The sequence below is a fragment of the Mus caroli genome, unplaced genomic scaffold, assembly GCF_978045245.1.
Source record: "Mus caroli unplaced genomic scaffold, Mus_caroli_1 scaffold_8, whole genome shotgun sequence".
NCBI lineage: Eukaryota > Metazoa > Chordata > Mammalia > Rodentia > Muridae > Mus > Mus caroli.
This window is the reverse complement of record NW_028227263.1, coordinates 4,511,515-4,521,851: the sequence shown is the minus strand read 5'-3', so window position 1 is coordinate 4,521,851 and position 10,337 is coordinate 4,511,515. Positions and strand designations below refer to the sequence as shown.

At 54.3% G+C, this 10,337-nt stretch overlaps 2 protein-coding genes across 2 annotated transcripts; one reads left to right on the top strand and one right to left on the bottom strand.

Annotated features, from left to right (window-relative positions):
* Window positions 1-439: 439 nt before the first annotated feature.
* Bet1l (Bet1 golgi vesicular membrane trafficking protein like) lies at window positions 440-4,067 on the bottom strand. The gene is made up of 5 exons (XM_021166321.3): window positions 3,756-4,067; window positions 3,215-3,343; window positions 2,108-2,199; window positions 1,797-1,853; window positions 440-1,659 (listed from the first exon to the last, which is right to left on the bottom strand). The coding sequence occupies exons 2-5, from the start codon at window positions 3,231-3,233 to the stop codon at window positions 1,492-1,494; spliced, it is 336 nt and encodes a 111-aa protein (XP_021021980.1). The 5' UTR covers window positions 3,234-3,343; window positions 3,756-4,067; the 3' UTR covers window positions 440-1,491.
* A 298-nt stretch (window positions 4,068-4,365) lies between these two features.
* Ric8a (RIC8 guanine nucleotide exchange factor A) lies at window positions 4,366-10,215 on the top strand. The gene is made up of 10 exons (XM_021166312.3): window positions 4,366-4,547; window positions 4,852-4,899; window positions 4,989-5,579; window positions 5,877-5,968; window positions 6,458-6,608; window positions 7,955-8,050; window positions 8,150-8,294; window positions 8,373-8,517; window positions 8,913-9,032; window positions 9,390-10,215. Exons 1-10 carry the CDS (start codon window positions 4,464-4,466, stop codon window positions 9,508-9,510), a joined length of 1,593 nt encoding a protein of 530 aa, XP_021021971.1. The 5' UTR covers window positions 4,366-4,463; the 3' UTR covers window positions 9,511-10,215.
* Window positions 10,216-10,337: the final 122 nt, after the last annotated feature.

Below are 10,337 nucleotides of genomic sequence, written 5' to 3'. Positions count from 1 at the left end.
GAATGAGGGTCAAGCTAGAAGAGCCCAGCAGGAAATGTGTGGGGCGAACAGCAAAGCCACAGAGCAGCAGTGTAGAGCAAGCTGCACTTTGGGGGTGAGGGGTGGGTGGGCAAAACAAAGGATGGGCACTCCTCCTTCAGAAGGTTTGAGGCTCAGGCAGACACAATGCAATGGCTAAATACATCTAAGGTCAACATGTTCTGAGAAAAGTTGCTCGCTAAAGGAAGAAGGGGATGGGTACCTAGTGCTAGAGCAAGGCATGGCTACCGGCATTAAAAGGCCAGAGTATGGCAAGATCTGGCTTCATTTAGAACTCAGGGGGAGTGGTTATGGGCCAACGAGCCTCACGGTATGGCTGGCCTCATAGGCACAGTGAGCCAGTGTAGGGAAAGGGAGAGACAAGAACACAGACATAGAGACGAGCACAGAACTTCATAGCTCATGTCTTAAAGATATTTTATGTGAAGACACAAAGTGCTAGGTCCTCATAAGCTGCTGGCCCTGTCAGCCCCACAGGTCGGTTTATGTGCAAATGGGGCTGGCCAAGGCAGCAGGGAGGGCCGGCAGAGCAGGCAAGTCTGTGGAGTTATGCAACGAGGAGGTGGCTCAATCTCCCTCACACCAAGGGAGACTGGCTGTACAGGGTAGGGCAAGGTTCAGTACAAGGTCAAAAGCTCCCACTACACAAATGATTTCTTAGGTGGCCTCAGGCCCCATAAGGATCCCCAGCAGAGAGACCACTCCAGCACGGCCTGGCTCTGAAAAGCCACCTGGTACAGCTCTCTGTCTGTCTGTCTGTCTGGGGGTGGAGACATCTTTGACACTGAGAAGATTCTCAATCCCAAGGACACACACATCTGTGCCTGTGCTCCTGGACACGTGGCCTTGTGGCCCAGAAGGAGCTTAGTCCAGTGCCTCTGGACTGCAGTCCACTCCTCTATCCACGGCTTTGCCTCTTGCCAGTGACTGGTGGGTACAGCCTGCCTAGGTCGACTCCTCATCAGTAGCCTCAGCCAATGACCATCATTTGGAGAGGGCTCATGGCCATATTCCCTTCTGGTTGTCAGTTTCAGACTCTTCAAGGACACAGACACGGGTTTAAACCAGGCATAAACAGGTTAGGGCAAACCAGAAGACCCTTAAGATACTGGTTTCTGAGGAGTGTGGCCGCTGGCCACAGTGGGCCCATTCGGGACTCACAGATGCTTTGCATAGACCTGGCTCGTTCTCATACAACATGGCTCTGGCTCTGCCAGTGTCTTTAGCACCAGGGAGTAGCACTGGGTTTTGCCCTTTTCTTCTTCCTTCATACACAGGACAAGCCAAGATGAGCTCATTATGACAGAGGCAGCTGCAGTCGTCCTGACTTAGGAAGATGAATGACCCAGGATGATAATTTCAAAGGGATTTTTTTTTTTTTTTGTAGTCAGGTCCTTAGGAAACCAGGATGCCAGGTGTATAAAAGCCTGGCTGCCCTTGGCTCCCACTGGCTCACGTCCTTGTCCTCGACAAGAGGTAGGAGAGGATGAAGAAGGCCACGATTAAGACCACGGCCATACCACACAGAAGCTTCCGGTTGTCTCGCCCAGACCGTGCCATCGTGGAAAAGCGCTTCACACTCCCCGTGAGTAGGCCAGTCACACTTGTGAAATCTGAGTCCTGTGGGAGAGACCCAACAGGGTCACATAGAGTTGGGACCCTTGACGACCCAACCACACTAGCACCGAAGACCCAGCAGAGCAGACGGCAGGTGGGCGAAGCTGACTACGTGGTTTGTACGTACCGCGGGCACTTACCATGCCGTCTAGGTAACGGTTCTGGTCCTCTGTGTCCCTGTCGATGTCCAAAGCCAGCTGGTTGGGATACAGAAGGCACCGTCAAGCAAAGCCACAGAGAGCAGTGCCCACCTTCCCTTCAGACCAGCTACATTTTACCCACGACTCTGCTAAGTACCTATTACCAGAGAAAGCTAAAAAAAAAAGGCCATGTTATTACCTGAAGCATTTCTCCAGTCAGCAATGCCCACAGACAGCACACGGCCTCCTTGCTCCCCTCTCAGCCCCACTCACCAAAGTATGTCATGGAAGGGAAGAGGGCCACCACTGACCGATTTAAGCCTGGTCACCTTGGAGGCCAGGCTGTCAGCCATCCGCTTGTTCTCTCTGTCGAGAATGTCCTCCACAGCACCAGAGCTCTGAGCTGCGAGAGAAAAGAGGCGGAAGGATAGCATTCCCTCAGAAATGTGGTCCCTGATTCCTCACTCCAGTGGAGACATCTAAGCGCATTCCCCCACATACTTCTGCTAACCTAGCACATCCCACCCTATGCTCCAACAGGTAGACCACCTACACATCAGACATGTAGCATGGGTCATGTGAGTACCTGTGTGCATGCCCAGGCAAGGACGGGCAGGGGAAACTGAAGATCCAATCAATCTACATACACGACCCTTGGGTTGCCTTAGCTGAAATTGTCATCTGAGGGTGTGGGGCCCATAGGGAAAACAGAACAGCCGGCACAGCAGGTGACAGGAAGGCTGTGTGGGGACGACTTGGAAATCAGAACCAAGGTAAGTGTCAGAAAGTCCCTCTACTATAGAAACTACCTCGCCCTATGTCTGCAACCCACACAGAATCTCTGGAATCCTCAGAGCACTGTGCCTGTGGAAACCTAACTCCGATGGACAGGGACTAGACAAGAAGAATTTCTGTCACAGTATGTAGTTGAGAACCACCCCCCTAAGTGTGACCGGCACCGGTCTGAAGCATAAAAAAACCACCCAGCCTCGATGTGACCCACGTTAAGGGGAAGGCCAGCAGCACCAGCCAACAAGTGCGACCAGACTCTGAAAGACAGACGGCTGTGTCCTACCGACCACAGCATAGTCATCAGTATGGGCGAAGCATCAGTATCACAGCTGTCACACTGAACACAGGCACCGGGGCGGGGAATGTGTGTGAACCGAGGCACTCGGGCCCCTCATTAGTAAAACCCTGCTTGGACCCTCTGCTTCCAGCTCTTGGCATCAACCACACACAAAACTGATGGCATGCCGCTTGGGTTCCAAGGCAGCGCCAGGCAAAATCCGGCCCTGTTTTTCCAGGGATACGTAAGCGCCACCCAACACAGGTCCCTCCACCGAGAAACGAGCGATGTCTCCAGCTCCAGACTTAGACCTCGCCTCCTACCCCTACTGCCTTTCAGGTGCCCTCACCTCGAGTCCAATCTGCCATCGCGCCCTCCAGGGTCCCACTCAGGGAGTTCGCAGCACAGCAACGGACGTGGCACCAGTACCCGGGTCTTCCGGTTCCGCCTCGGGTCTAATAACTTCCGGGAGAAGGTTCTGAAGCGGAAGAAACAGACCTGGAGTGCTTCTCGGGAATGTAAATAAGGGAAGGGCGGGCCACCGGCATTCGGACCCACGGATTGGTCAGCAATATTAGTCCTGCGCTGTGGGTGTTACTGTGGGAGCTCAGTCCCAAATTTGGAGCAGAGGCTAGGAACCAGCTCAGTAAATCAGTCGGATGCCTCAGGCGCTGCCAAGTCCAACTGGATGGGGAGGACAGGCAGAACCGAAAGAGACTGGTGAAGGAAACGGCCGGGGCCTGCCACTGAGTAGGGGCAGAGCCGGTTAGCACGGCGGGTGACATCATCCACTAGAGCACTGTTTGTGTGTGTCACTGTGGGGTGCACCGACTCAGCTAAGTGGCGTGCGGGCCTGGCTCCCCGCTACACAGCGCTCCTACGCTTCTAACCTCAGACACGCCGCGGCTGGCCGCCCCTCCGTTGCTCCTCCCGCGGGAGTGGCTTTTCCACGGGTGTTCTTCACTTCCTTCTCTCCGATCCTTCCTCATACACTCTGCAATCTTCTTGGGAATAACCGCATTACTTTGGTGGTTTAGTCTTTTGATTTTTTTTTTAGATAGGTCTGCTAGTTTCTGCAAGGTGTGCATCACTATGCCCCGCTCACCACGTGCATTATTTTGACCATCCAAGTCGCGTTGTACTTCTCTTTCCCTAGTCCCTATGGAAGATGAGCTCCAAGACCTGGATCGCGAGAATCGTCTTCCCCAACTGACTAAGCGGCCAGGAGCCGGCGCTCCCTTTTTTATCACAGTACAGGGACAAGAGCGTAAAGAGGACGGTCCACGCGCGGGCCAAGCCACACCCCACTCCCCACCCCCCGCCTGCCAGGAACTCGGGCTAGAGAGGAGGGCTCAAAAGGAGGACACTGCCTGGTTAGCTAGCATCGCCGCTCCAAGACAAGCCGCTCAGCGACCACAGCCGGGTTGCTCCACCTTAAGCCGGAGGCCAGCCCCGCGCCTGTACACACCCTTGGGCTCGGCTGCTCTCCCAGCATCCCTCACGCGTGGACGCTGGGCTTCCGGACCTGGGCGGAGCCCCGGGGTTTGGCCGATTGCGTCTTCCCAGCCCAAGCCTTCCAGCACCCGGTGCCAGGGGCCATGGAGCCCCGGGCAGTTGCGGATGCCTTGGAGACCGGAGAGGAAGATGCGGTGACAGAAGCTCTGCGGTCGTTCAACCGGGAGGTGAGAGGCATCCGGCTGCCGAGGAAATTTCAGGAAGAGAGGAAGCACCGGTGTGCGCGCAACTCCGCTGGGGTGTGCGTGCTAGTGGTGGCAGGGAGCACGGTGGTGGGTGGTGGGCTGGTCCCTCGGGTAGCTCTGTGGTGGCGTGTGGTGGGGCAGGTGTATGGGAGGCTAGGGTGGGCCTTGCCTTAAGGTTCAGAGCGATGGCTGCTGCTTCAGAGGTAGAACGCAGACCTGCTGCTCTGACTCGAGGAGCACGGGTCCTACCTGCATGTGGATCTGAGCCTCCTGGGTCTCCCTGCAGCATTCTCAGAGCTTCACCTTCGATGATGCCCAGCAGGAGGACAGGAAGGTAGGTGTCAGCCCCAGGGGCTCCTAGGGCAGGCACGGGCTGCCCCCAAGAAGAGGGCCTAGTGGAACCACTTTTGTCCGTCCCCACAGAGACTCGCAAAGCTATTGGTCTCCGTCCTGGAGCAGGGCTTGTCACCAAAGCACCGTGTCACCTGGCTGCAGACTATCCGAATCCTATCCCGAGACCGCAGCTGCCTGGACTCATTTGCCAGCCGCCAGAGCTTACATGCACTAGCCTGCTATGCTGACATTACCGTCTCAGAGGAACCCATCCCACAGTCCCCAGACATGGACGTCCTCCTCGAGTCTCTCAAATGCCTGTGTAACCTTGTGCTCAGCAGTCCAACAGCACAGATACTAGCAGCAGAGGCTCGCCTGGTGGTGAGGCTAGCGGAGCGTGTGGGACTCTACCGCAAGAGGAGCTATCCCCACGAAGTCCAGTTCTTTGACTTGAGGCTCCTTTTCCTGCTAACAGCCCTTCGCACGGATGTGCGCCAGCAACTGTTTCAGGAGCTGCACGGTGTGCGCCTGCTGACTGATGCCCTGGAACTAACACTGGGCGTGGCCCCCAAAGAAAACCCTCCGGTGATGCTTCCAGCCCAAGAGACCGAGAGGGCCATGGAGATCCTCAAAGTGCTCTTTAATATCACCTTTGACTCTGTCAAGAGGGAAGTTGATGAGGTAGGTTGGAAGTCTTGGCTGAGACTTAGCTCAGGTGGGACATTTTGCTTCCCTTTGTACCTCAGCTTGCAGGGTATCAGATATGGCAAGGACTAGAGGATGGTGTAGGTGGGAACTCAGGGAAGGTTTCTGAGCCATGCTGTGCATGGGGTTGCGGGTGGGTATTCTCCACAGTGCTTCAGGTGGCCAAAAGCCCTACGTGTGCTGTGCACAGGGTCTAGGGATCAACTCCATGTTGCCTTGGGCTACAAGGACAGGGGCTTATTCTCACAGGAGCCCCTCTCTGTCTTTGGTTAGGAAGATGCTGCCCTTTACCGGTACCTGGGGACTCTTCTGCGGCACTGCGTGATGGTTGAAGCTGCTGGGGACCGCACAGAGGAGTTCCACGGGTGAGGGGTAGGGCTTACAATGTTGGGGATGGCAAGAGTGCCTAGGTATGGGTACAGAAGTCCTTAACCCTAGCTGTGAATCAGAAGCACCTGGGGGCCCAGGCCCCACATTTGAGTATGACTTCATCGGGGGAATGGGGCACCAGTGTTGTTTCCAGAGAGCCTAGGTAACTCAGGTATGACTAAGAAAAGAGCTATGAACTTAAAGACAGGGCCTTAGGCGGAGGCAGTATGGTCTCTTGCTGGTGCCTCAGCTCATCTCAGGTTCGAGAGATTGCTTGGCATCTCAGCTCAGACATAATGGCACAGATGGCATCCTCAGAATCTCCCCACCAAACTTGAGTTGGGGGTACCACCTGCCGCTTGCCTATAGTTTATTGCCTTCGGTGCAACCCTTCGAGCCCATGTGTACCCCAGGAGAAGGGCCAGGGAGTGTATCTGTGCTAAATATAATTACTGTGTCGAGGCCTCCGTCTGTCTGTCCCCCAGCCACACGGTGAATCTCCTGGGGAACTTGCCCCTCAAATGTTTGGATGTGCTTCTGGCCCTGGAGCTCCACGAAGGATCCTTAGAGTTCATGGGAGTTAACATGGATGTGATCAGCGCCCTCCTCGCCTTCCTAGAGAAACGTCTACACCAGGTAGGAGTGGGGACCTGCTATGTGGACACCCAGGGGCTTGGGCACCTGTTGTGACTACTGTTTCTGTACCATTGGTACTGGCAAGTAGAACTCAGCTTGACGATATATCGTGGACAGTTGCTCTGACTGCTCTGTAGTGCTGCTAGACGGTGGCCAGCGGCCCTCGCAGAAGCCTGCAGATACACCGTGTGTGTGAGCCCTCCTGCTGCTGATTACCAGAGGAGAGCAAGCTTCTCGGGTCCCAAAGTGAAAGGTAGCCCTTAGGTCTCTGTGGCTCTGCTAAGTGGTTCTCAGAAGCCTTTGGTTCCCGCTTCCAACCGTCAGGCTCCTCATGTTTCTATACATGGGCAGCCAGAGGCGGCATCAGTTGTTCCTCTGCATTTTTTTTTTGTTTTGTTTTGTTTTGTTTTCAAGACAGGGTTTCTCTGTGTAACTCTGGCTCTCCTGGAACTCACTCTGTAGACCAGGCTGGCCTCAGACTCACAGAGATCTGTCTGCCTCTGTCCCCTGAGTGCTGGGATTAAAGATGTGTACCGACACCACCGTCACCCCCCAGCTGTCCCTCTGCATCTTAAAGAGGCATAACCAAAAGTAACCTGACCCCTGTGGGTTTCCATGGGGCATCCAGAGAGCTGGTGACCCAGCCTCTCCGTGTGAAGCCCCCACAGCTAAAAGCCACAGACTGACAGTCATTAGATCTGAGGAGCCATGTTGCCGGGCAGAGGGTGCTCAGCGCCTATGAGCTTGGTGAGGAGAAGTGGCTGCCTGCTCCTATTGTTGTGGCTGCTAGTGTTAGGCTCCAGGGAGACAATGGGAAGACAGGGAAGGGACAGGTACACTGGCCCCTGAGTGCTGTCCGTGAGGCACTTTGAATGGGAAATCTGTTATTTGCTTTTGCTGTTTCCTGAGGGTAGTGTGTACCTCAGGTGTGCAGACAGCGTCAGATCCTTTTGTTTCGTCCATAGCCCTGGTTCGTAGGCGTAGCCGTTGGTTTTAAAGAAGCGAGTCGTTTGACCCAGGTGACAAAGTTTTCCAGAAGTGGGTCTGGTTTCCTTCACTTTCTCTTCTTAAAGGTCTCATAGACCCGGTACAGGCAAGGATGAACTTGAACTTCAGATCTGCCTGCCTCCCAAGTGCTGGAGTTGCAGGCTTGTACCACCATGACTAGCTTTAATGTATCTATACCTTTTTAAGCTAATCGACACCCAGCACCATCTTTGGCCCTTAGCTAACTTCCGGCAGCATGGCCTCTTTATAAGAGGTTGTTAGGAACCATCTGGTGAACTGTGCAGTGTAGCTCCATCTTACCTGGGGAGCATATGTCAGTGACAGAAGCCCTTCTGCAGACCCACAGGCTGAAGGAGTGTGTAGCACCTGTGCTGAACGTGTTGACAGAATGTGCCCGCATGCACCGTCCTGCCAGGAAGTTCCTGAAGGCCCAGGTACTTGCAAATGAGACGGAGCTGGGGAATCTGGCCTGTATCCTTTTTATTGGCTCCTGGCTGCTCCAAGCCAACACTTAGAGTCAGCTGCCTCCCTAGGTCCTGCCCCCTCTGAGGGATGTGAGGACTCGGCCTGAGGTGGGGGACCTGCTTCGAAACAAGCTTGTCCGCCTCATGACACACCTGGATACAGATGTGAAGAGAGTAGCTGCCGAGTTCCTCTTTGTCTTATGCTCTGAGAGTGGTGAGTTGGGGGAGCCCACACCCCAGGCCTCCCCTGCCTCAGCCATATTCACACATTGACCTCTGCCCTGGTCTTCAGTGCCCCGATTCATCAAGTACACAGGCTACGGGAATGCTGCCGGCCTCCTGGCTGCCAGGGGCCTCATGGCTGGGGGCCGACCCGAGGGCCAGTACTCAGAGGACGAGGACACGGACACAGAGGAGTACAGGGAAGCCAAGGCCAGGTATGTGCCCCTAATGTATACTTGGGTTCCCTCATAACCCCCATTCTCCTATCCACTCCCTCCCCAGCTCGAACCAGTAGTACGTAGGACAGGATAAGGAATAGATAGACCTGGATTCAGGAACTTGTATTCTGACGACAAGTTATGTCCTTGGTGTACTAAGGCCCAGCAAGTGAGCTATCTGGGATCTAGGAGGTCCTGGGCAAGAGTTGTCAGGCTGGTGTTTGAGGGGCCTCTCCCTCCTGAAGTCCCATCACCACCAAAACCAAAACCAAGAAGGTGGGTTCTTGCTAACCCAGCCCTAAGCATGAAGATGGAGACTACCTGCCCCACCAAGTGCCACTTTTCCTATAGCGTCACTAACCCATTTCCCACGCACTGTTCCTGGGAAGTAGCATCAACCCTGTGACTGGAAGGGTGGAGGAGAAGCCGCCTAATCCTATGGAAGGCATGACAGAGGAGCAGAAGGAACATGAGGCCATGAAGCTAGTGAACATGTTTGACAAGCTCTCCAGGTATGTGTTATGAGGAAGGCTTGTAGCTCGAAGACATGGGAATGATTGTTTTGTGAGCCCAAGGACACTGGCTTAGAGGTGAGGATCCTGGTGAGGCTATATTGGACATCTGAGATAACTTACCCCAGAGGTAACCCTCTGGCAAAGAGAAGAGGGTACAGTCAGCATTGAGCCCCGTTTCTAGATGACAAGGACAAGAATGTGAAGGACTGTCTAACGTCTCAAAGCTAGTTAGGTGGTGGTTAGGATCGGGGCCTAGTTAATAGTTAACCTAGTCCAAGTAGCAGCCTAGAAATGAGCAAGAGCCCCCTGCCCTGCACACAAGGTCCCTTCCCTAACCACTGTGCTTTCCCTCAGGCATAGAGTCATCCAACCCATGGGGATGAGCCCCAGGGGTCACCTCACTTCTCTGCAAGATGCGATGTGTGAGACTATGGAGGGACAGCTCTCCTCAGACCCTGACTCAGATCCTGACTGAAGGTGCCAGCGGCCTTGCTCCCCTTCAGAACTGGTGCTGCTTCCAGACATGTCCTGGGGTGCTGCCTCGAGAAGCCACACCCCTCTCCAGCTGGGGAGCCCTTCTCTCTCCTCCTCACATTTCCGTCATCTGCCTTTGGTCCAGTTTCCTGTGTTTAGGACTGTGGTAGTCTAACCCTCTGTGAAGACTGGGAACCCACCTTTCATTTCCACAAGTGAAGTTGTTTCTTGGATGTGGCTGCAGCCACGGGCAGAGTTGCCCTGGCACATAAATGAACGTGCATGTATGAGGGTGGTAATGGAGCAGGGCGCACAGGGTGTAAGCATGACTGGGCTGGATGCCAGCCCAGAGCCTGTATGTGGGGCATACGCTGTGTTTCAAACATTTTAGAATCTGTTGGAATTGTTTAAGTATGTCAGAAAACACACCAAGCGTCATGGTTCCTGCTTCTGGCCCCACTGAGCACAGGGCTAGTGGCCTCTTCTTAACTTTTTGGTCCTGGCGCAGCCACCCACTGCAGTATCCGCATACCCAAGCCTCACTAGTTGTGACAACTAACTCAGTCACAACCACTGGCTTAGTAACTCTGTGAAGGCGAAAGTAAGACAAGGTCAAGTCTGAGATCTCTGAGGCACAGAATAGAGGAGGGTTTGGGACAAGACTGAGGTAGTCAGGTGAAAGGACATTAAACAAAAACCGATGTCACTCTGTTTAACATTCATGATTTCCTACATCACCACACATCTGCTGTCAATGAAGAACAGGGATAGAAGACAAGACCCCAGTTCCTGGAATCTTGTTGGGTCGGCTACATGCTGTCAGCCGCA

Bases quoted from the DNA above. Each gene is read 5' to 3' on its own strand.
- Ric8a (XM_021166312.3), top strand. From the start codon at position 4,464: ATGGAGCCCCGGGCAGTTGCGGATGCCTTGGAGACCGGAGAGGAAGAT. The intron at 4,548-4,851 runs GTGAGAGGCATC...GTCTCCCTGCAG, and splicing joins TGCGGTCGTTCAACCGGGAG to CATTCTCAGAGCTTCACCTT. The intron at 8,295-8,372 runs GTGAGTTGGGGG...CCTGGTCTTCAG, and splicing joins TGTCTTATGCTCTGAGAGTG to TGCCCCGATTCATCAAGTAC.
- Bet1l (XM_021166321.3), bottom strand. The intron at 1,854-2,107 runs GTCAGTGGTGGC...TATCCCAACCAG, and splicing joins AGGTGACCAGGCTTAAATCG to CTGGCTTTGGACATCGACAG. The intron at 1,660-1,796 runs GTAAGTGCCCGC...TCTCTCCCACAG, and splicing joins ACCGTTACCTAGACGGCATG to GACTCAGATTTCACAAGTGT.